This window comes from Bactrocera latifrons, unplaced genomic scaffold, assembly GCF_001853355.1.
Source record: "Bactrocera latifrons isolate USDA-ARS-PBARC rearing strain unplaced genomic scaffold, ASM185335v1 scaffold_68, whole genome shotgun sequence".
Lineage (NCBI taxonomy): Eukaryota > Metazoa > Arthropoda > Insecta > Diptera > Tephritidae > Bactrocera > Bactrocera latifrons.
Window position 1 is genome coordinate 1,044,279 of NW_017537356.1, and position 25,211 is coordinate 1,069,489.

The 25,211-nt window shown below is 39.2% G+C and overlaps 4 protein-coding genes across 4 annotated transcripts in view; 2 read left to right on the top strand and 2 right to left on the bottom strand.

The window, feature by feature from the left end:
• LOC108975679 (inositol-trisphosphate 3-kinase A) overlaps positions 1–5,815 on the bottom strand; it is a 62,879-nt gene extending 57,064 nt beyond the window's left edge. Inside the window, exon 1 of the mRNA XM_018944366.1 lies at positions 5,730–5,815. The gene's annotated coding sequence lies outside the window, so the exon portion shown is untranslated. The remainder of the gene's footprint in view (positions 1–5,729) is intronic.
• Positions 5,816–8,793: 2,978 nt separating this feature from the next.
• Positions 8,794–24,731, top strand: LOC108975680 (nuclear RNA export factor 1). The gene is made up of 11 exons (XM_018944370.1): positions 8,794–9,031; positions 9,089–9,276; positions 9,339–9,437; positions 20,811–21,332; positions 21,402–21,511; positions 23,324–23,360; positions 23,431–23,663; positions 23,729–23,900; positions 23,955–24,239; positions 24,296–24,411; positions 24,481–24,731. The coding sequence occupies exons 1-11, from the start codon at positions 8,956–8,958 to the stop codon at positions 24,578–24,580; spliced, it is 1,938 nt and encodes a 645-aa protein (XP_018799915.1). The 5' UTR covers positions 8,794–8,955; the 3' UTR covers positions 24,581–24,731.
• Positions 11,320–14,094, top strand: LOC108975682 (putative sodium-dependent multivitamin transporter). Its single transcript, XM_018944371.1, has one exon. The coding sequence runs from the start codon at positions 12,053–12,055 to the stop codon at positions 13,979–13,981; it is 1,929 nt and encodes a 642-aa protein (XP_018799916.1). The 5' UTR covers positions 11,320–12,052; the 3' UTR covers positions 13,982–14,094.
• Positions 15,852–18,530, bottom strand: LOC108975683. The gene is made up of 2 exons (XM_018944372.1): positions 17,900–18,530; positions 15,852–16,330 (listed from the first exon to the last, which is right to left on the bottom strand). Exons 1-2 carry the CDS (start codon positions 17,966–17,968, stop codon positions 16,157–16,159), a joined length of 243 nt encoding a protein of 80 aa, XP_018799917.1. The 5' UTR covers positions 17,969–18,530; the 3' UTR covers positions 15,852–16,156.
• Positions 24,732–25,211: the final 480 nt, after the last annotated feature.

The window sequence follows — 25,211 nt, forward strand, 5'->3', positions numbered from 1 at the left end:
GACCTCAAACTAGGCTCTCATCGCATCACCGTGAGTGCACCTTAACGACACAACTCAGCTGCTTACAGCTTTGAAAAAGGAGCGAAAGAAGTTGGTCTTGTGGTGAGCGAAAGCGAGACAAAGTCATTGGAAACCACATGCAAAAATTCCTTGCTTCTCGGGAACTACGTCACTGTTGGCAAAAATACATTTAAAAACTTAAGAGTTTTTAGCTCTTGTCAACAGGTGCTACTATCGGTTCAGTAGGCACGTAGTAGATCACTCTCTCAAGAACTGTTCAAGCAAGGGCGCGCACGCATCCAATGGAAGGTCTAAGTGCATAGCGATTTGTCCGCACTTGATATATACAACTGGCATTACCTCACAAAGGATAGAGGCAACTGCTGAAGTTTTTTGTTATCGAGCCAGCGCGACCCACGCTAGAAATACCGAAGAGGAATAATTATTAGGAAGAATAAAGATAAAGTTAAAATCCACCCACGCGCCAAATACGCATTTGGAAGAACTCAACTGCTCACTCCGGTAGGTATAAGATATGGCAGTGCCCTCTGATAACCTCTTGGTCTACAAATATTTCTTATATTCTGAATATCGTTGAGGGAGATGATGTCATGCGGTAAGTATGCATGTAAAAATGTAAAATTTGTGTCATTATTAACCGGAACGTTAATTGATGACATTCATTTCATTTCGCGCAATTTAATTGCAAAACCGATTGCATTTTGTGTACGTACAAATATTTTTAATAACCAATCAATTAAATTCTACGCAAAATACAAATGGCGAAGTAATTATAAACGATTTCCTTCTCTTTTTATTTTGTATGTGTGTGTGTTTTTATTGACTTGTTAAGGTGAAAGTGAATTAGCCGCTAAGCTGATTTACAGGTTTACCTTGCGGCTGACCCACTGCCACCAACAAAGCTGCCTCGCGTTCAAGCAATAAAGCTCCCTCGATGAGTAGTTGCATTAAAATTTCATTACTTTTGTAAGTTTTACTGTTGACGCAGCGAAAAGTGCGAATAATGCGTAATTGATGCATTGACAGTTCACGGAATTAACAACGCAATTTTCGCAACAGCTGTCACTTTGAATATTTATCACGGATTTTACATACGCCAGTGGGACACGGCTGGTTTAATAAACCTTCGAATGTTCCGCCTAGCGAAATGCATGGAGAAAAATAAATGTCAAGACCTCGTCAAGCTGTCAAGAATAAAACAGGGCACATTGACTTGCGATCATATCGTCGTACGTAAGCCGCCCGCACAATGCTGATCCTGATCGGATACTAGTAACAGATTGGTCAAAACTGCTCTAATCACTACACGTAGGTCTCATACACGAATATTTATGATTATCATTGGCCGCAATACCCCCGCCGTTAGTTCAACTTTCTCCAGACTGGATAAGGAAGCAAAGAAAATGGGTCGGGCAATGAACAAGTTCAAGAGGACATATCTCCTGTATATAGACTCCCACGTCACTTTTGACAAACATCACTTAGAGTTGTAAATAATTTCGTCTATCTTAGAACCACTATTAACACCGACAACAATGTCAGAAATGTCTACGCAATAACTCATTGCCAACTTTAGACTGTTAACTGACAATTGAAAAGTAAAGCCCTCTCTCGACGAACAAAACCCGAACTCTATAAGTAACTCATTATTTCCGTCCTGCCAGAGCATGACGATGACAGTCGACGTTACGAGTTTTCGAAAGAAAAGTTCATGATCCTTTGCGCGTTGGTTTCAATGGAACGATGAGCTGACATAGTTCAGCGAATTAAGAGACAGCGACTGAGCTGGCTAGGTTACGTCGAACGTATGGACTCCAGCTCTGAAAGTATTCGACTCAAGACCCGCCGGGGGAAGCAGAGGAAGAGGAAACCTCCACTCCGTTGGAAAGACCAGGTGGCTGTACTTGGAATCTCCAATTGGCATCACGTTGCTAACTCGGCTATAATCGCGAAAGCGGTTTCTACGCCAGTAAACAAGAAGAAGAATAACATTCTCTAAAATGCAGCTTTTGAAATTTGGTTAAATTGGTTTGCGGTTACGTCAGATCATTTGTCGGTTAAAAATATTTTTCCTACAAAAGCTAACTGACTCTCAAACAGCTCTCGTACGTTTGGCAACTGACGGCATATTTTTGAAGTGAGATACTAATGCTTACGAAAGCAATATTTTTTTCAGCAAAGTTCAACGATAACTTTTAAATGGGCACGTAGGCACAGGAAGACGTCTTACGAAGAATTTTTATCAATAAGATAAAATTCTTATCAATAGTGTATGTTTCCTCTCTGGGTATATGTATGTATATGTATAGTAGGCGCGTACAAGCACATAATAACCTCGTAGTAGGGGAAATCCGTTCGGCCACAGGGTGGAGCTTTTGAATGCGTAAAAATACTATTTATTATTTATTTGTGGGTTTATCTTTTATTTGCTGATATTTATCTTTTTATTATTATATGCACTTATTTAACTTTCATGCCATAAATCAGCAGTGTAGATGAGTCTTGGGACTCGGTAATGCAAAATGCCTGTAGTAATCGTCCGACTACAGCAGAAATACGCAAGCGTCAACAGGCTTTAGTTGAAATCTATCATTTTTTCGCAAGTGAGTGTGTTAAGTATGTGTGCGGTTTATTGCGAAAAATTCCGAATTATTACTCATGATAAGTTTTCCGAGGAAATGAATATGGAGATCATGTGCAATTAAGTTTACGACTACCTATTTGTATAATTAAACGCATCACCCAAGCAAAAAGCCGAAAATAATTATAAAAAATTCATATAAAATGATGAAATATGCGATATAATCAGTCGTACTCAAGTGTCGCCAGAGATAATAATAATTAATTATTATGAGTAAATTAGCCAGTTGTGGCTCGGGGTAATGTGGATGCGCCTTATGAACGCAGCAATCATCGCGTACGCTTACAGGTTGGTTTTTGCCGCTAAGAGTAGCTGTAAAAATCAGGTATGCGTATATAATCCTTGCGATTTCGGGGTCCCTGCGTAGTTCTTTACAAAATTTAGCAATTTTTAGCTGAGTATATTGCAACAAAACTGTGCAACTTGCGAAATATCGTCAAAAGGCCCTCGAGCGATGGTTGCAATTCGTTTCCTATGAAAAACTTTGCAATCGCATAGAAGATGGTTTATAATCTGCTCTTCTTCTACCTGCGGACAATTTCCACAATAGCAATGGTGCGACATTCCTAATCTGCTGGCATGTCTGCCAATTAGATAGTGACCTGCTAGCACTCCTATCAGAATTCTTATGTCATTTATTTTGAATCTATTAGGTTGTCAAAAAGTCTTGCGGTATTTTCGCTAGTTGGCGCTGAGAGCGCGTAGTTCTAGTTTTATTCGTCGCGCCGGGTCATGCTATACCTTTTTGGAAAGCTCATTTCACGCGCTAACATGTGTTTGAGTGATTGTCGTTTCTCTTAAGTCGTTCGTGAGTTATAGCGTCGCAAACATGGAGCAAAATAAAGAGAAAATACGGCACATTTTACAGTACTACTACGATAAAGGCAAAAATTCATCTCAAACCGCGAATAAAATTTGTGCAGTTTGTGGACCCGATACAGTTTCCATTTCCACCGCACAACGATGGTTTCAACGTTTTCGTTCTGGAGTAGTGGTGGTCGGAAATGCGCCACGCTCCGGAAGGCCTGTCGTCGAAAATTGCGATAAAATCACTGAATTGGCCGAAAGAGACCGGCATAGTAACAGCCGTAGCATGGGTCAAGAGCTGGGCATGAGTAATCAAAAACAATTTTATGAACAATTGAAAATTCAATAAAAGTACCGCAAAAATACCGCAAGACTTTTTTGACAAACTAATATATAAATAGATTCCTCGTTGTGAGCACACTCTTTGTGAGCACAAGAAGGCTTTCTTTAATTTCTGTTATCTGCACTTGGAATAGACGGAAGGTCCCGATTAACAAGTTTGGACACTTCCCTACAGAATGTAGATTTATTCCTGCGTTTCTTCCAACCCGCGCTCATTTCTGGAAGGGAATGCAATATTGGAGACCGAATTTAAGTTCAATTCTAATTGTCTTCGGCACTGAGATTAGCACAATTACTTCTATTATTTCAACGAGAATCATGAAGTTTCGTTCAACAATATGAGTTTTTGTTTGTTAGAATATAAGAGCATATGTCGGCGAGTACCCAACACATATGTATGTACTTATATATTTGCATATACATATGTACATAGACAAGTAAGAGTGAGAGAGTGTAGAGTTTTCATACGTTTTAGAAATACGTTAATGAAACAATGAGAGACACAGGTTAAACACTATGAAACGTATGCAAAGCGAGTAACGCACATCAGCGCTTTTTATGTAGTCGGGTTGGCCAAGACGCACATGTCTGCAGCACAGTCACTTATTTCACTAGTTTGCTATACTTCGTGCATTTCAAACAATCACTAAGTACAACTTAGACCGACGTCATTAAGATCCCCGAAATAGATCAAAAACTACCCGCCGTTAGGTAGGCTTATGAAGATTCGTACTCTACATAAATTTGAAAGCAATAAGTTACATATAACACACAAGATTTGTGAAAATATTATCAAAATTATATATCTTAGAATTATATTAAATTATATTATCTTAGAATGGCGGTCGGCTGTTGCACCTAAAAAATCCGTATGTATGTATATCATAAGACCCTTAGATCTACACAGCGCTTTGAGCTTTTACAAATTTGTTGAAACAGCCAATATCAGTTTCGGTATTGGTTCGCCAAGAGTAATATTACCGGGATATTTCAACCTCAGTCTTGCAAAGGCTATACAAAGAAGAAGAAGTGCCTGGATTTTTCCATCTCACCCCCTTCATACAACTTTCACAGCAAGTAACCGACAAGACTTTAAGACATATCATTAGGCCGCATTTTGCTTACGGAAAGTAATTCAGTACATCTCTTGCATCCTAGCACTGGACCAATGGGCCGAGATTCAACTTGGTCCCATTCTGATGTTAACGGGGCAAGGGTGCTACTCTGAACAGAAACTTTTTGATTAGCTTTGAGCGCACATTTCACGAACACAGCGCTGTTATTGCCGCTCTGCTGTCGTAGCGAATGATTGACAGAGAGCTCCTTACAGAAAAGTTTCCCTCCAACCTTCCTCATAGGGGAAAAAGCTCACTGCGTCTTTTTGTTAGCGACTTCTCCCAGTTGCAGTTGAAGGAGGGAGGATAGACTTTCGATGTGCCGTTGTTCATGCCCCTTAAAATTCAGAGTTCAGTTGGCAAGTATATGTAAGAATTAGGATATTAATATAGATACATAAAACCTTTGGACTATGAGAGATAAGACGAATCCTTGGACGGATAAAAATCCAGGTCCGCCACAACAAATATAAAAAATAAATTCAAGTCACCTACTGAGCTTCATTATGAAAAGACTTTCAATTAAGTAATTAGCTAGCGAAATGTCAACAAATTTAAATAAAGGCCCCAAGCATAGTAAAACAAAGTCCAATCTTTGTACGTTTAACCGCAAATACTTTCACTATATATGTAGATGTGACATTTGTATGCTAATGAAATGTGTGTCGGTTTAATTATGACAAAAAAACATACATACATACATAAACTGAAAACGACAACAAAAATATTGCTTGTAGGCATATTTGTTTTTGTTATTATTTTCGATTAAACGTATGTATGTATGCATGCATGTAATTGCTTACCTGTTCAGTCGGCACATATACTTCTAGTTTTGACGAGGTTAAAACCAATTGGAGTTTGCGGTGTGTAAGCGACACTCTGCGCTTATATTTTTAAAGTATTATCGTGTGTACACATACACATATATACATCTACATATGTATATTCACTAATATTAGATATGTACATATGCTACCGCAGTGGTCGAGTTTGTTTTCGCTAAAATATTTCATTTAATTTTTACATTTTAATTTCAGCCACCAAAAAAAATAGCGTAAACCGCGTCTGCGATGATAACACATAATAATAACACTACAGCTACCGCTCATTCGACGCATTGGCACGACACTCGACCCGACACGATACTTTCATAGAACAATACAACGCTGGTATGAGTCGATCAGTGATCGTCCGAATTCATTATGGCATTCTTGGCATCGCCTCAGCGGCGAGAACTTAGCCTGGCGAAAACTAATAGTACAACACTTAACAGCTTTAGGTGCAATAAGAAGGCTCAACTATCCAGTAGCAACAGTAATAAGAGCGCTTATTTACTGCACGAAGGTAAGCGCTGACGTAACGGAAGAGAGCACACCGCGCTTTCGACCGAGCGATTGTAACGGAAGAGAGCGCGCGCGCATGCGCACACAGATAAGTAGTTTTCGTTGTTAATAGATGATCTTCAATTTGCTATTGATACGCACTTACATATTCACATATGTGTGTATGTACATATATGTATATGCATTTAAGGAGGCATGCACGTTTGTATACTAGTAATATGCTTTTTCTACTACTATTGTGGTTGTCTCATTAACTGCTAGCAAATGAATCTTGATTACTTTTGCTGTTGTTGTTGTTGTAGTGTTGGTAGCAATTGTTGTGGTTTCTCTAAATTTTTAAATTTCTTTTCACACTACCATTCACACTAGTACTCGTATATTTTTAATTTGATTGGCATTTGCGGCTGAACTAATTATTACTATTAAATTTTTGCTGTTATTGCTAATTGGAGCGTGGTGTTTGTAATGCGAGAGGGCACACGAACACTCGGATTACACAAAATTGCCTGGATTTCTAATTGCTTATGTGCATATCCGTGAGTCAATCCATGTTCAAGCTTTCAAGCATATGTATGTATGTGTGCCTGTTAGATTATGGAAATGCTGTCAACACTATTGTTGCTGTATGTTCATTTCACAACACGCTGCGCCTAATCCCTTTAAATGTGATCGTAACCTAATACAGATAGGGCGTAGGAAAACAGCAACAATTACAATTAGTGCAGCTGTTGACAGCGAATTTCACTTCGAAGCTCGCACTAGGCCGAGGTTAGTAACTCCGCGGCTTTGACTGCTCTGCGCTTATTTGTGGTGCTTTTGAGTTTTCACTTCATGTTGCGCTGGTTCGCAATATCAAGAACATAAAGTTTTGAAAATATTGTTTGGGTTAACGTGACGGCAGCACCAAAGCAGCAGCTCCACAGGGATAACACACGCGCACAGAAGGTGATCGAACGAGCGCTGCCGTTTTGCATACATTGCTATATACATATACATACGTGCAAGCATATTTATCATTTAACGGGTTTAACGAGTAAATTAACACAACGCGCAGGCTTTACAGCTGATTTCAATGAAATTATATTTTTTCATACATCAAATAAACATATGTATGTACATCGTATATGCCAGTGCTTAAAATCTCCGTATACATTGTTATCGCCGCATTCACATACGCTTAATATTTGTTTCCTCTTTTTAAGTAAAAACATAGTACAGCGACTTCAATTTTCTGTAATTTCGTAAACCGCCAAACTTTCAATGCTCCCTTGAGCGACATTAATGAAAGCAACAAATAAGCACTCCCACGCAATTGTTGTGTTAAGCAGTAGCGTCACCGCGTTACGTCAAAAAGCAAAGATTTATTTGAATAGTCAATGAATTGTATTTAACTTAATTTTACGACACTTGTTTATACAATATTTTGTATGGACCAGAGCTGTGATGCTTCCCCCACTTGTCAAAAACAAACATAATTGTCAAAATTGCTATATATGTTATGTATGTATGTATGTATGCAATTTGACAATTTAGTGAGTGGCAAAATCGAATTAAACTTAAGTATATGCACAATCACAAATTGGTGGCCGTCCAATATGTAATGTTTGTTATTATGAACGGCAGCAACAATTACCCAAAACAATGCGTACAACAACTACGGCTACAGCAGCATCTACAACAACACTTAACAATAACCTTTATATAATATATCTCATAAAAGACACAAGTAACATTTAGCGGCATCTACTTTTGTTTTTATATTCTTATTCGCAAGTTACTGCTTTAAGTTTTAATTTCATTGCATTTTAGGATATTTTACAACAAACAAATCACATTCCGTTCAATTGCACACGCTTAATTCGTAAAATGGAAACACCCGACAACAACAGCTTTCGACACGACACATTCTATTTCGTTGTTCGCGCTCAACTGGCCCCAACTGGGCTCCAACCAATGCTGCTGTTGTTGCTTCACACAAATACATACATACATTTGCATGCGAGCAGCAAGGTTGTTTTACACCGTGGAAAATCGGGCTAACTTATAACCATTGTTTTAACCACATCAACTAGAGTACTAATAAATTGTTCCTTACACTTATGTAAAAAATATATGTAGTAATTTATATACCTATCACACTTAATAGAAATACAAATTACATACAAAAAATCGAATATTTACTTTTTTACTTTTGTAAATGCCAACAAATGTATAGGCACAAAATAGCAGAAAGTCCATTAATGCAACTGGAAATTGTAAAATATGCCAGCAGATGTCGCTGCTATTTTCGGGTTGCCAATTACTTCAAGGCTGCGAATTGTTTTCACGATTTCATTATCATTTCAACAATTAATTTAAACTAATTATTATTTTCTTAACAAGTTTTATTTTGCCTATCATTTTACATAAAACAAACGATAAATTGAATGTTACCGAACTGTGCCTTAATAATTTTTAATTAATCATGCGTATTAGATATGTGGCAATACCCAAACTTGTCAAATAATTTCACAAAAACGAAGGAGTTGGAAACGAACAGAATAAAAATCTTCATTTTGAGATTTGTGTAATTGTTTCCAAAAGATTTGCACATAATTTTCATAACGAAGTTGATTAAAATTTTGCAATTAATAAGAGTTTATCATTTAATATATTGTTGAGAAATAAGAGTTGAAAACAGATCGAAATGCCAAAACGTGGTGGTCGTGCTAATATGAACGGACCTAGTGGTTCACGTTTCGTAGCATTTAATGATTTGGACGGTAAGTTTGTGAAATAATGTGCTAAATTTTTTATATCATTTTTACTCCTTTCTTAAGATCGAGATGATCGCGATCGTGACCGTGAACGTGATAACACACGGAAAGATCGCAATACACGTCGGGTTAGCTTCAAACCATCATTACTGCAATATTCAGGTGGTATTAAGAGGAGAATGGCTGAGATAGCCATACGTTCACACTTAGAAGATGATGAAGATATGGGTGATATGCCAGGAACTTCCAAGGTACATAATAATTTGAAAAAAGAAATTTTGTGGTCAAATTTTAAATCCTTTTACTTGAACAGCCGGATAACACACGCCGTAAAGGTTCACCCATACCTCGAAAAAAGTTTGGAAATACAATGCATTTATCAAAGTCTCCATTTGGCTGGTATCAAATTTGGGTAAGTTGAAACAAATTTTTATACAATTAAGGAAAATAAGTTTAGTATTTCTGTAGTATTATGCCTTAGATCTATTTGTCTTTCTATTTGCCTACACTAAAACTTTAATTAATAAAACATGGCTGTAAAGTTTGACTTCTTTTATTATTATACTCTTTATTATATATATATTACTATATATTAAACAAGAGCTGAAACACAGTTCCTCTCTTTGTTCGAAATAGTTAAAGAGAGAAATTTAAGTTTAGCATGAAGCTATTTTTTTGTATTATGAGTACCAGTAAAAGCTCGTAGCAATCAATGCTGGTCTGATAAATAGCATAACCTGACAACCATTCACATCTCGAAACTACCACAGCCACCAAAGGGAGTTTCCTTAACCTCGTACGCTGATGATTGCACGATATTGACGTCGGGCAATGGAATGGATGGCATGTGTTCTAAGGTAAACGGAACTTAACTCTTTCCCCCACCAAATTCAAAGCAACTATATTTACCAACTGGACGAAAAGTACAGACTTGACCTTACTAACTTTTGGTAGAGTATGCTCCTTCACTCATACGATCGCGATTATCGCCAAGAAACGTTGTTGGCAATTTACAAGGCAATCGGCTGGTCGGTCCTCAACTACGCAGCACTAATATGGATGCAGTGGATCGCAGATGAAGAAGCTTCAGACTTGTCAGAACACTGCACTCCCATTACGACAGGATGCCTCCTGATGTCTCTCATTGAACACCTACATAGTGACATAATCGCAGTAAGGAAGCATAATGAACTCCTCTCCAGGCAGTTCCTGCTGGGATATTTTCGCAGAAATCACCCCTGCAGTCACCTGCTTGAAGTGAAACGCCTCCTAAGGACATCAAGAGGTCTTTCCTCAATTACGTCGACGACATCGAACAATACGCCGGCCAGACTTCGGATGCAACTAACTTCCGACAAACACTGACCGACTCTCTTTCAGTGAATGACGTTCTTGGAGCCAAATCACCACCAATTGCAGACAAAATTCTAGAGTTGCCGCAAGAAACGAGAGTGAATCTAGCGCAGCTTCGTTCTTGATATTGTAGGAAGTTAAACTCCTATTTGTCAAGAATAGACCCCGATATATCCAACATATTTCTTGCATATTTTTGAGACTCCTCATGACACTGGCTACCTCTTTGCATGCCCCGCTAACCCCATTTATCTGACACCCTTTTCCATTTGGACCGACCCCGTCGAAACAGCATGTTTCTAGGGCCTCCCGTTAGATGACGTCGACCTACAACTTAGATAATCCTTGCCATTCTAACGGCGACGGAATAACCGTTAAAGCAACAACAACAACGGAATAAATATGAAACCTGGAAACCCCACCAATAAAACGGGGTCTTATCATCCATAACTCTTCCTTCCCCAGTAGATATTTGAGGCTTCATTATTCCCGACCTTCACTCACTATCTGAACCTAGCAGACCATCAATATAGCTTCCGTAAAGGATACAGCACCACCATCACACTTAGAGTCATAAACGTCCAGATAATATGCCTTGTCACTCATCTAACGCTCTTCTCTCCATGGGGTGACCCCGTCGAAGCCACAAATGCCAACTAACCATAGTTTGCCACCCTAACAGGGATTGCCGCAACAACAGGCAACGCTTCGAAACTCTGCCACGCAAAGATTCCCTCCGTAAGAAAAAAGCACGAAACAAATGTAAAGCTGCATGTATAAATAGAAGCAAAAGTTAGTATCAGAACAACAAATAAACAACAGATACACACACCACCGGTTTATAAAATAATCCAAAAGCAAACACAAATGTATAAATTCAATAAGAACAGCATACTCGTGTACCAGACCAATAAGTAAAAAATTTTAATTATATTTATACAAAGGTTAAAATAAACACGTATGTAGATGTGCTAGCAAATATCGAACACAGTATTTGCATCTGCTGGATTGCTAATAAACGGCGGTATCACTGGCGCAGCAGCCATTGCATATTTTTGTCTGATCTAGCCTCTGCCACTGGCTACAGTGGCCATAAAATCACCCTTGTATTCGCAACAATGTAAATATGAATTTCTTGGCGAGCACAGGTGCTCGATACTATGAGAGCAAATTCCGTTTTCCCACAGTACTCTTGTCAGCAGCCTACACGGCGATAGCGCGGAAGTTTATAAAACTTTTCAACTACAAATTGTACTGAATCAGTTGCGTCCAGAAAATTTGCCCGCATCAAAAATTTAAAAAAAAGTTAGTATTCTTAGCGTGGAACTCCATCAGTATCAGCCAACAACTTTTACTAAAATTGTGCAAACATCACTTGAAACAGCACAATTATAGTTATCAAGTGCAGATAAAAAATCGACAGTCGGACAGCTAATAAAGATTATTTTAACGAGGTGAAACTCTCCAGAAAGCGTAATATTAGCTTTGGAACATTTAAGTCATTAAATCAGTACCTCGTGTGTTGTATATCCGTACTGTAGTGCCGGTGAGAGACTCCCGCTTGAACTACAATTGCAGTAAGGAGAGCAAACTGCACTGGTCACACGTTATAAAAGTGCAGTTTTTAATGCTAATTGTAAAGTTTTCCCGGTGCATTTAACCACATCTAATAAAATGGCCACTTTCGGTGCCCTCGATTATGGAATTGTTGTACTTGTTCTGATCGTATCAGCCGGTATCGGTGTATATTATCGTGTGACCGGCGGGAAGCAGAATACCACTAAGGAATACCTGCTTGCTGGACGCCAGATGTCAATCCTGCCAGTCGCTTTTAGCCTTATGACTAGCTTCATGTCCGCCGTCACTCTGCTAGGTGTATCAATGGAAAACTATCAGTTCGGTACTATGTTTGTGCTCATCAATATCTCCTACGTCTTGTCCACACCGGCAGCTGTCTACCTCATTTTGCCAGTTTTCTTTCGACTTAAAACTGCATCCGTGTACGAATATTTGGAATTGCGATTTGGCTATGCTAGCCGACTGTGCGCCTCTCTCGCCTACACAATTCAAATGACACTCTACATGGGCATTGTATTGTATGCACCAGCACTAGCGCTTGAAGCCGTAACAGGCCTAAATCAAAACTTCTCAGTAATTCTCGTAGGCGTAGTGTGTACCTTTTATGCCACATTGGGTGGAATGAAGGCGGTGCTAATCACAGATATTTTCCAGTCGCTGCTAATGTTTGTATCCGTGTTTAGTGTGATAATTTTCGCCACCATCAAAGCGGGAAGCTGGGGTGAGATCTGGCGTGTTGCAAATGAAGGTGGTCGCATCAATTTTTCGGATTTCCGTATTGATCCAACAGTTCGCCATACCTTTTGGACACAAATCATTGGTGGCATAAGCACGTACTTATCCGTTTATGGCGTCAATCAGACGCAGGTCCAACGGTTGTTGTCGGTGCGCAATCTAAAAGCTTCGCAAGCTTCTTTATGGTGGAACTTACCAATTTTGATGCTACTGAGTTGCAGCACCTGCTTCTCCGGACTCTGTATGTACTATTACTATAAAGACTGTGATCCCTTATTGCAGGGTCGTATTTCCTCACGAGATCAATTGATGCCACTTTTCGTCGTGGATACAATGTCAGACATTCCCGGATTGTCGGGCCTATTTGTTGCGGGTATATTTTGCGCAAGTTTGTCAACAATTTCATCTGCTATCTCCTCTTTGGCGGCCGTGACTGTCGAAGATTACATAAAACCATTGCTACTGTGGAAAACCAAACAAACTCTAAGTGATTCCAGAAGCACATGGTTTTCAAAAATTTTCAATCTGATTTATGGTGCGGGATGTATCGGTCTCGCATTCCTAGCCGGTTCGCTAACTGGTGTTCTACAGGCTGCACTTTCCATTTTTGGAATTGTAGGCGGTCCATTATTGGGTCTATTCACGCTCGGCATGTACTGCACATCTGTTAATCAGAAGGGGGCAATAACCGGTCTCCTCACCAGCCTGGCATTTTGCTTTTGGATTGGTTTTGGTCAACCCAGACCTGTGCCGATAAGCCTGGAATTCTCTACCGAAGGCTGTCCTGCGACGCCACCAACATCATACGTCAGCGACATCTTCACACATCGACTGTTAACGGCGGAAGCAGCGGAGCCACATTATTTCTATCTCTATCGAATCTCATATATGTGGTATGCGACAATTGGCTTTCTCGTCACGTTCTTCATGGGCTTGGTATGCTCCTGGCTGTACGCCAAGCTGGGCTGGGACTCGAATGCACACATCTACACCGACAGCGCGTGCACCACTATCAAATATGATCTCTTTGTCCCCCCCATAGCGAGACGGTTGCGCAATCGACAAGTGCCCGTTGTGGTAGTGACAGGAACGAGCTCTGAGATCGGAGGCGAGTCTTCAACACCCAGCAACTTGGAAGATGAGACACCAACACCACAAAGTGACACACATGCAACCGATCTTAGCAAGCAGAACCTCGAGGGAAATGAAAACAATGAGAAAATACCGAACTGCAGTGGAGATATGATTTTGCAAAATGGCAACAAGCAACATGTAGCCGCCACATCTTGAAATACGCTACTGCAATTTATTTGTTTTCATTAGTATTGAAGATGTGGACACAATTTTAAACAAAGTTGCGATTTCAATTTGTTTCAATAAATCAATCCTATTGTTTTAGCCAATTGATTTGTTTACTTATTTATGCCAATAATGTGTCTATATGTAAATGAGATTATGCGAATGAGTTACCGTAATCGTCCGACACATTCAGGCTGTGCCTAGATTGTAGTTTAATAAAAAGTGGTACTCAAAGAAGATGTTATAATAAAAAAGTATTATATATTTGTGAAATCTTGAAAAGTTTTATGAAATTTTGAAAATGAGTTGCAAGATGACACCTACCCCACATTCTAGCATTTTATATTTTATCTTATCTAGGAGAGTTTTAATTTTTTCCAATTAGATTCGAAATAAAATGTACGCAGAAATTTACTTTATTTGTGTACTTAGCCGTTTGATAGCAACTTTTGTAGATTATTTTATTCTGATAAAGATTACAAGGCATTTGGAAGAGATAATTCTAACTAAACTAATATTTATAAGCTGACACAGTTAAGGCGTTTGAACCTTCGCCTTCGGTGTTATGGTACAATCAGAAGATCATTTTTACTAACAAAATGGTTTAACATAAAACAATTATCAAACGCAAATATTGATTTTAGACAACCGAAACCCCTCCCGTCCCGTTTAGTAATGGCAATGGGCATTACATTCCGTTATCAGCAACACACTTAAAGCAGCAGTTGCTAACATGCATACATCGGCACTAAAAAGACAGCATTTTCCCCAAACATAAAGAAACAAAACTTGCTTGATCCCCGTCAGTAGTGGCCCGCATTGAGTCCGTACTGTTTGTTGGCCTGCATCTCGTAAGCATTGCGCTCCTTATCCATTTGCCAATTGGCCAGCAGTTTGTCGAGTTCTGTATAGGTCAGCGTCTTGCCTTGCCGCCGCTGCTCTGCGCTTGTAGTATCCGCTGCACTCTTATTATTTATCACTTTCGGCCTGTCGTTTGTAGCAGGCTTCGCGCTGTCTGGTTGATTGGTTGGCGCTGCGTCGATGAATTTGGTGACCTCGGCCACACCGGGTTCGCCCAATTCATTGGACTGTGCGATGCGCATTATGTAGCTGGGCGTTGGGGTGGGCGCTGCCGGCGTCTCCTCGGCGTACTCGTAATCGATGCCCATGATCTGTGCGTAGTGCGGCAACACGAAGCCTTGGGCAAAACTGCTAATCGCCACCACGGCAGCCACTATCGAGATCAAAACCTGCGCCATATGTCACGCGCGCACCAACAACAAAATGAACAACTAATCAATTTCACGAATAATTTGTAGCAAAAGCGCGACAAGCGTTGGAAAACAACTCGCTCAATCAATACACGTTGCGGTGCGAATTTGAATTTAAATTTATTTTTTATTGAATTAAATTAAAATTTGAATAATATGAGAACTGTTGTGCGCGTTGTATTCTGATTCTGAGAGGGATGTTGTTGTCGCGACGGGTATTTGAACTAAACTGATTCACGATTATACGAGCGCTTATTAAAGCGGCGCGCATCGGCTGATTAGAACTGGATAGGAGGCGGCGACGCGCGTTTCAAGGGCGGTGCAGGGCAGGCAGCAGGCTCGCAATGTTGATCTTGACTACTGAGCCAGCTCATAATAAGAATAACTGTGTTTTCTTTTTCTCGATCAACGCCTTTACGCTGCACTTAACGATGCACTGTCCGATTAATTAAATGCGTTTCAACTTTCGGCGGCGAAATCTTACTCCCCTTTTACATTCCTCACTTATTTGCTTGGTTTCGAGCGTTCATCAAAAAGTTTAAGATTTAGGGAAATATGACTGGCATTGGAATCTAGAATGAAATCAAGAATTTTACAATTTTATCGAAAACTACTTTTTATTGCACGTATTAAAAAGTCTATTTACAAAGAACTCGTCTTCTACAATATTTTTCATGGTATGTTAGATAATTAATTGTACTGTGTACTTTCTTCAACTGGGTTCGTCCAACTCTGTGCTTATATATGTACGTGTATATATTATATGTACATATGTAAGTCTGTAGGTATGTATATATGTGTTACTTAATTGTGTATAAATTAATACTAAATGCGTTTATTATTTGGTCGTTATTCACTCGTTTCCTGCCGCCGCTCATAGTGGCGTTATCAGCATTCATTCCTCCGAGGTCGTCACAGTCTCTGTGACTTTTGTTGTCTTTATAATAGTTGTTGTCGTCGTCTCCGAGCTCATGCCTTCTGTGTCAGCGGGCACAACCAACGTGCTCGTAAACACTCCAGCCGAAGTACTATCGTTCGTTGGCTGCGCAACAATTGTCGACGTTGTGCTCTGAAACGAGAGAAATTTAATAAATAAATTCTTTTGTCAACACATGCTTACGTATGTATGTATAATATATCGAAGGTGCGCGCATATGCATGTACATAAATGTGTAAACAAGCTTTATATAGCATGTACTGCATTATAAATGTCTAAAATGTCTAATGCGCTTAATCTAACTTGTATTCTGAAAAGTGTACTACTTTGTGCTAAAATTGGCAGCAAGCTTTAAGAGTTGTTTGATGTGACTCTGTATAATTTATGATAACAACGAAGACTCCACCCAACTGTGTCTCTTTTGAAGATAACGAAAACTGTGAGCATGTGCTCTGTGTACCAAACTTGCACTTTCAATGGTTAATGCAGTCTTTTTACAACACTCAATTGCTGTACAAAAGGGCAAATAAGTCAATTGAAAAAAGAAACCAGTGAAAACGTTCGCTTTGATTGCAGCGTAGCTGTACCACCCTTTACAAATTAAAAGGAACTAATTGTTGTTGTAGCGGTAGAATTTTTCCGATTTGATCGTCCTTGGCCGGATAAAAGTCCGCGTCCATTCCGGTTATGTAGACTCGACTCTCGTGGGAACTTTCATCGGTCAATTAGTATGGCAGCTATATGTTAAAACCATCCGATCTGAAGAATTTGTTCGTATATTATTGCACTGGCTTGGATAATAATCTCCGCTAAACTTCGTTCGGAAATTTTGTTAAATAAAAAAACTTACCATACAAAAACTTGATTCCATTCGTGCAATTTCTTCGGAGATTGCATCATTGCTTTAGGCAATAACCCCTACCAAATTTCGTGAAGATATCTCGCCAACTGAAAAAGTTTCCATGAAAGCTCTAGATTCCTATTGCTCGGTTTATATGGGCGATCTATGCTACAGTGGTCCGATGTCAACGGTTCCGACAAATAAGCAGCTTCTTGAGAAAACAACGCGTGCAGATTTCAAGTCGTAGTTGGCGTATATACAGACGGACATGGCTAATTCGACTCATCTCATCTCGCTGATCATTCACAGATATATATTCTTTATGGGGTATCCGTTGTTACCTGCTGGGTACTACAAAAATTCGTGGCAAATTGAATATGCCCTGTTCACGGTACAAAATCTGTCAAACCCGGCAAATGCTGACTTCAAACTACATGAGCCTAGCCAATTACCTACGAGACCACTGAATCCCTAATTGCTGGTACTTACTTTTAATATAAAGTTGAAATGTAAGCATTTTAGCCTTGACCTGGTAAACGTTTCTTGGCGTTAACAACTCTACTAGCTCTCTTTGATACGTACCGCCATTACCGCTCTGCCCCACTTCACACCGTTTACTTATGCGATTAGGTGATTAAGCGACTCTGACTCATGTTGAGAATATTTCATATGACTAATACTTCATGTATAAGAAAGCTCAAGTATTCTGAATAACGCTTATACATTTGTAGGCACATGATTTTCGAAACACACTTCCTTCTAAAACTACAAAATTCATAGTTTTTATTAACCATTTTCACAGTACCATGCACGCACTTCCTCAACAAGTTTCTTATAATTCACTGTCTTTCGTTTCATACCGCATTTTTCGTCTCCGAAGGACTCCAGGAAGTCTGTGAATCCGGATCCTTTGAACAGCAGCCACCCATGGTTATTATTATTTACTGTTTATACGTAATGTAGAGTATATTAAGTATGCAATACTGTTTACTCGTATGCGCTTTTTAAGTGTCTTTGAAGCACTGAGGATCTTTTTCATCAACGTCGCCGTCTCACAGTTGCACAGCGTATGTCAATTTCACTTTTACTCGCCTCACTTTTCCGAATTTATTGTTGAATAGAGTATGTTATATACGAGTAAGTGACGCGATTGTAGGTGGTGGCCTGAACGTCGTAAGGGGCCGAGCTGCACTCCTTCCTAACTCGGCCGGCGCTTGTTTATGTATATGCATGTATGTGGTAAATCTATGCGGTTTTATCGCTAAATAAATGAGTTACGGCCAAACAACTCACACAATGCAACAACAATGCGTGCACAAAAGCTTACACATTCACATTAAGTACTCAACCGTTAAATATAAGCAAAAGTATGCATGCATAGCTATGTACATTCACTCAGGTGTACGCGTTTCAAGCGGGCCATGTGATAAATTGACGAATAATATATTGCCAATAAAAATAAATTTAAAAAATGTCAACGAATGACCTGCACACTGCCGACCCGTGTACTCCGGAGCACCGTATAACCGTTTGGCAAGTGTAACGGCCTCGGGTTTAGCGGTGAGCGGTGTCAATGGGCGGCTCTGTATGTGTACATGTGGTTGTATATATTAACTGAGCTCCTGGTGTCTTATCAGCAACTCGTCAGCTCTCAGCAATTCTAGCAGCAGCGCGGTCGCGGCCTTCCTTTGTGCTACGATCTGCTGCGTGAGTTTACTAACATATATTATACATACATATTATATAATATATGTATGTAGTTGTATTCATAGCTAAGAAATCTTTTTAAAACAAACTGTATTTGTTTTTGTTTTTTTGTCTCTCCTACTTGGCTTAGTTTTGGCTTATTGGTGTGTGGAGGTGTCTAAAGACAGGAATGTTGATAAATTTCCCCCAGTTTGACTAGACACAAATACAGTCAGCTAATTTGAATGTTTATTTATTATTTTGTGTATTTTTGTAATTATATTTTGAGGTCATTTTTATTTTTTTACGGTTTTGACTTACTTATCGATCGTTATCTACATATATGAGAGTACTTATGAATATATGTATACATAGTATATACTACAGATACGGTGTGTATGTGCAGGAAAATATTTGTCACAGCGCCACAATCAATTCGCAATAAATGTGGTTATCAGTTGCCAAGTTTTCTTGTATGTAAAAACCGCTCGTTTGACCAATTTTCACTCCACTTCAGTGAATCATTTTTCAAATAACTTGTACTCTATCTCCATAAAAATAGTTTCATATTATTATTTGCTCAAGTGTTTCGTCAGGTTTGCCGAATAGATTTCGAAAATATTTGCAACTGGCATATTTTTTTCGAATATCGACATTTTTATAAATATATTTTTTCGTGTTTCGAATATATTGTTTATTTTTCCCCCTCTTGGTAACATCCTTGATTTAATTGAAATTTGAGTAATGCACTGCGACTCGTGATATGTATATTGTGCCTCTCCAGTAATTACAACACTCTGTTTAACCCTTTACTGGCCCCCAATGGAAACGTTTAAACAGCCTCGGATCAGAGACTCCCCTTTTGATGACGACCATGTTATATAAAAGTGGCTTAGCAGAGCACCTGGGTGGGTTGTAGCTTTGTTCTCTCATCGGACTGAATTGCACGACTGCCTGACTCCTTTTTTGTTCCCACAATGGTCAGGTCTACGTAACCAGAACGGATCCGAATTTCTTATCCGTCTAAAGGCTGTCAGTCCGGCAGAATTCTGCCGCTATAACAACAGCAACATAAATACTTGATTCCTGTTCGTTTTATAAAGTTTTGTAAATTTTAAAGTAACATTTGGTTCAAATATTTAATTGTGAAATATTTTTGCATAATCTTAGGAATTATTTGCTTATCTTAAGAATTAAATATTTTACGGTGAAATGTTATATTTGTGGTACCTTTGGCTAGAGAGTTGCGTAAAACTATAAATCAATAATTTCTATTTAAAACTACAAAAGAAAACTAAATTTGACTTCGCTTGAATATTGTCGCCGATATGTCCCCGAAGCGGTCATCTTCAAAGCTGCCCTTTGGGAAATCAATGTCCACAAAATCCTCCACAGAATTGTGCGCTGTCGTGTTGGCACCTGGCTCTGTGGTGACTACCGTGGACAGTGTTCCCTGCAAATTCCGTTAGATGGTCAAGTGAGATACGCATTCACAGCTTTTCTGCCACTCACCTGTTCAGGCGACTTGAGTTCACCTCTCATGTTAAATATAGACCAGTAGTGACCCGAAACTGAATCGTCATCCGAATCCAGATTTTCTCTAGAACAGCAGCCACACGGAAATATCCGCCGCATTTTGGACTTTCGCTCTTTATTAGAAACTTAATTCCTCCTGTTGCTGCTTGCAACCATGCTTTTGGCGATTTTTTGGTCGTTTAAGTGAAATGTGTGTAGCGCGACGTTGTCTTCGTGAATGTTAACGCGTTGAAGTCGCAGAATTTCTGTACTTGTACACCTCATCTAGTTGTTGCCAGCGATTGTTTTATCAGCGCACTTAAAACAGAAATACATTGCCGTGTGCCATAGGCTACAATAAAGATTACCAATCGTTTATCGACATATCTCTGCTATAGTCAAGTGTTTTCGCAACGTCAAACCAATGCGCATGATGGGGAAAACAGCTTGTTGCCCTATGCTACATATTGTGCTGGGCAGTGAACAAAGTTCGGCAGTTGCCGGCGCCATGTAGTCTATAAGCGCCAACCACTTCGCATCGAATAACTGTTCTTCTATTTTCTCTTTCAGATAAACAATGGGCAACGGTATGCCAAGGAGGAACTTGTGAGCGTATTGCAGCGCGCCATACAGCCGGAGCAGCTGATACCGCTCTATTGGCGCAGCGAAAAGAACAACGTCTCATTCTATGTGGATGATCATAGAGTTGCTGAGCGTTTGGATGGACTCGAGCGCGCTGTGCAAATGCCCGATGGCTTCAGGCCGTATTTACGCGTACGTGCCTCCAGTCCTCAGACGCCCATCAATGACCAATTAAAAACCCGTATGCAATTGGTCATGGCAAAACGATACAATGCTCAGACCAAAGCGCTAGATATGTCCAGCTTCCATACAGATCCGGATTTTCGAGGCATATTTTGCGGCATCTTTCGCTCACATGTCATGTCGGCGGCGATCGAAATAATGGAGAAGAATATACCGGATTTGGTTGCGCTCAATTTGAACAACAACAACATAGCGTCCATGGAGGCATTCAAGAATGCACATACGCGTCTGCCAAACTTGCGCATCCTTCATTTGGCTGATAACAGAGTGAGTGCCTAATGGATTCGTGTTTTAGCCGTATTTCAGATTATTTCAGATTCGAACGCTTACTTGCAGATACCGACCGCAACACATTTGATCGCTCTACGTCATGTACCGCTCATCGAATTGGTATTGAAAAATAATGGACTCTGCGGCCGCTACAAAGACCACGCGCATTACGTCAGGTATACGAGCTATTGATTTTCTAAATTTCGCAACTGGGTGCAACGCATGAAAATGGTTGAAAACCGTAAATGGATGGTAGAGTGTTGCGAAGTTATGGAGGAGCGCACGCGGAGTTGACCGCAACGCTTCTCGGACTGCTGTAACACATTTTAACGGCGGATTGTATAATGCTGGAAAAAAGCTAATTGTTCAACGGCTGTGCGACTGCTATCCTTGCGGCGCGTCTAAAGAACATGCGCATGCTGGCAAACTAAGCATGCGTCCAGCAATTTCAACTGATATTTACATACTATACGCAAATTATTTTACTTGATTTTCTAATATGTTTTCATGTTTTATGCATTCCAAAAAGTATTAATTTCGACTAGAACGATCGATGTAAAGCGCTGGTGAAGTTTTCAAAGTGCATTTCTATGCAATATTCAGAGAATTTTATTGAAATTTACCACATTTAAAGAAATTAACTAATTATCCAAATAATGTGCTTGAAAAACTTCACCAAGGCTCTGGTTACTTTGTACTTGAGTGAGAGCAAAGCTGAAAAGATACAGCGAAATCCGCAGACCGTTTGATAATCAATGTTAAAGCAAATTTAAATGATAAATATTGGTTAGGAGGAAGTAATTGTGATGCGAAGCAAATATATGACAAATGTTGCCGAGAAGAAGCTAAAATTGTAGCTCGTTTAAAGCTAAGCGACGCTCCGTGTGAAAATAGTAAAGAAAAAAGAGCTAGAGAAAGAAAAAAGGAAAAAAAAATGAAAACAGCGCAATGACTGAGAAGCAATCAACTGTTTAAAAAATATTCGCGGCTATATAATTTAGCGGTAAATTAATTTGCTGAGTTTCCGTGGACACTTCCATGTCAAAATTACATAACTCTACGCTGTAAGTTGGAGTTTATAAACAAATATGAAAATCAAAAATCGGATATAAAGAATTGCGTCTTGAGCTTCTAAGTTGCCTCGTTTTAAAGAACAATTACCAGCCTTTGCCCCACTGCCTTTTGACAACCACTACACACTTGTGCATGTGGCAGACGCCGTTTATATGATGTATGCGCTTGCGTACATGGCTGGCGGGCTATTGTTAAGTTCTGAGGTCAACGAAGTAGATTGATTTGAAAGCGCTAACAACTCGCAACGAGCCATTATAAATAAACATAGGTTTCTTTCATGTGCAGCTGTAAGATTGGTGTCGCATTGCTAGGCGTGAACCTGCAAAAACACCAGCTGCAGCCAAATGCTTGAAACTGAATTAACAAAACTAAATAACTGAATATCAGTAAATTATATAAAAAATAAAAAGGAACGTCAACGGGACTCGGCAAAAAATTCTCGCGAATTTCATTGCAGAAAGGCGATTGGCCAACACATGTTTATTGTGGCTCAGTTCTTTAAAAGAAAAAAAAAGAAAATAAATAAATAAAAAAAATATATTGCGCAAAAAAGTATAAAACATGAAAAAAGCAACCTGCAATCCCGACATGAGCGCCACATAGCTATCCTTTGAGAGTAACAAGGTCGATGGCCCATTTATTTCGACACAGCGTTCATTTTTTATATATTTGCTTTTAGCCAAATTTGTTCACTAAGTCAACGCTCCTTAACCACACAGTTCATTTTTTCTATGCCCAAAGAAATTCTTTAAGTTTGCTTCCAATATTTCCGCAAGTAATGCCAGAAGCTGGTATATTTAGCTACCACTTTTCACCTTTGCTGCTTAGTCAGCTCAATTGCATGTTGGGAATAACCAATTGTAGTTGTATATATTTTTAACCAGTTATACCAACAAAGATATATTCATTCGCAGGGAGATCCAGCGCAAATTTCCAAAATTGAAGAAATTGGTAATTATAATTCCATTTTTATTAATATGTTGGTCATGTGTTAATAATTCTCTCTGCCCATTAAAACTAGGACGGTGAAGAACTGACGCCGATGATTCAGTTCGATGTGGGTGAAGAAGTTGCGGTTCTCCCTCATGCAAAGGCTTCTTTCCTTTGCGACCCAAATGGCACTGAAATTATACGTCAATTCCTGGAACAGTACTTTTTGATATTCGATTCAGATAATCGTCAGCCTTTGCTTGATGCTTACCATGACCAAGCGATGCTGTCACTGGTCGTGCCACCAGCGAGTCAAGTAGGCCGGTATGGCGACAGAGATTTTAATGAAAGCAAATAATTGTTTTTGACTCAACTCTCTTTTATTTCAGGCTTGAGAAATATTGGCGCTACAATCGTGATTTTCGCCGTCAAAACGCCGACGACAATACAAAGGTGCGCCAGTTACGTTTTGGGCGTCTTGCTGTGGTATCAATGCTCGCCGAGTTGCCTAAAACCAAGCATTATCCACGTTCTTTCACCGTAGACCTAACATTATTTACCGTAAGCAACCGACCATTTGCTTCTACGCTAATTTTAATTGTTCTTTTCTTGTAGCCGAAAATGATCGTTTTCACTGTGGCCGGCTTATTCAAAGAAATTGATGAAGTTACTGAAGAATTACGCTATTTCCAGCGACAATACATAATTGTGCCCGCAGGCAGCGGCTTTTGCATCCGAAATGAAATGGTGCTGATCACAGTAGCCGCACAACACCAAGTGCGCTTCTTTAAAAAGAAGATAGAGACCGCTACCACGCCTCAATTGAACAATGAAGCCATGACACCCAGTTCGGGCTTATCTACTGGCCTACAGAACCGATTGCATATCAACCAGCCTAGCGTGAGTATATCCGATATTTTGTTTTTTGTTCCTCTTTTAATTTTTTCAACTCGTAGACTTCGGCAGCTGCAACACTGCAACCGCCACAGGTAAGCATTGATGAGGCAACAAAAATACAAATGGTGCAATCGTTATGTGCACAAAGTAATATGAACATCGAATGGAGCACGAAGTGAGTTTATATAATATTTGATCATTTCAATGTTGTAGAAAGTGCGAAAACTAATTACAATATTTACAGATGTCTACAGGAAACCAATTGGGATTACAATCATGCTGCCTTTGTGTTTGACAAACTGCACAAGGAAAATAAAATACCGCCAGAAGCCTTTATTAAGTAAACAATAGCTACTATTAGTTAATTGTCCCTCTGCGCTGTATAATCATGCGCATGGTAGATTTTTAAGCATTTAAATAATTTTGAATATTGTAATTTACACCTCCATTATATTGCAAATTATAATGCTAGGTTGCACGAAAATCAAAATATTAGAAGACACTCTATTGATTTACAAAAAGGAATTAGGCTTGCAAGGAGTATGATTTTATTGTTTTGACTGAGAAAGCATACAGTTTTTGGTTTTCTTTAAGCTCAATTTGAAGATGTTTGACCAAGTTAATATTTGATTAACAGGAACAATAGGAATATTGTTTGATATATGTATCGAAGCAATTCCTAACTAAATTAAATTTTGTACCTATAAAATAATGTTTTTATAGAAATACCATGATATAAATAAAAACAGTAATATTTAAGTAAACAGTTGATAATTTTTGTTCATACAAATAGTATTTAAAATGTCGTCATAATTCGGTTTTTGGAGGTTTTTATGCTATAATATATATAGGCATTCCTTTAAAGGCACGGCTGATTACACAGTACAACAACTAACAGTCAGAACTTCCAAGTCAGGGTGATGGTACTAGGTCAGTACAGTAAAACCCTCAAAGGGTTTGGCGTTCGTATGTGTC

What these genes read in the sequence shown, in the direction of transcription:
- LOC108975683 (XM_018944372.1), bottom strand. Translation starts at nt 17,968, where the DNA reads ATGGGTGGCTGCTGTTCAAAGGATCCGGATTCACAGACTTCCTGGAGT. An exon ending in CTTCGGAGACGAAAAATGCG is followed by an intron (nt 16,331 to 17,899) that starts GTATGAAACGAA and finishes CTCTCGTTTCAG; the next exon opens with AGCACAACGTCGACAATTGT.
- LOC108975682 (XM_018944371.1), top strand. Translation starts at nt 12,053, where the DNA reads ATGGCCACTTTCGGTGCCCTCGATTATGGAATTGTTGTACTTGTTCTG.
- LOC108975680 (XM_018944370.1), top strand. Translation starts at nt 8,956, where the DNA reads ATGCCAAAACGTGGTGGTCGTGCTAATATGAACGGACCTAGTGGTTCA. An exon ending in AGCATTTAATGATTTGGACG is followed by an intron (nt 9,032 to 9,088) that starts GTAAGTTTGTGA and finishes TCCTTTCTTAAG; the next exon opens with ATCGAGATGATCGCGATCGT. An exon ending in GACCACGCGCATTACGTCAG is followed by an intron (nt 21,512 to 23,323) that starts GTATACGAGCTA and finishes ATTCATTCGCAG; the next exon opens with GGAGATCCAGCGCAAATTTC.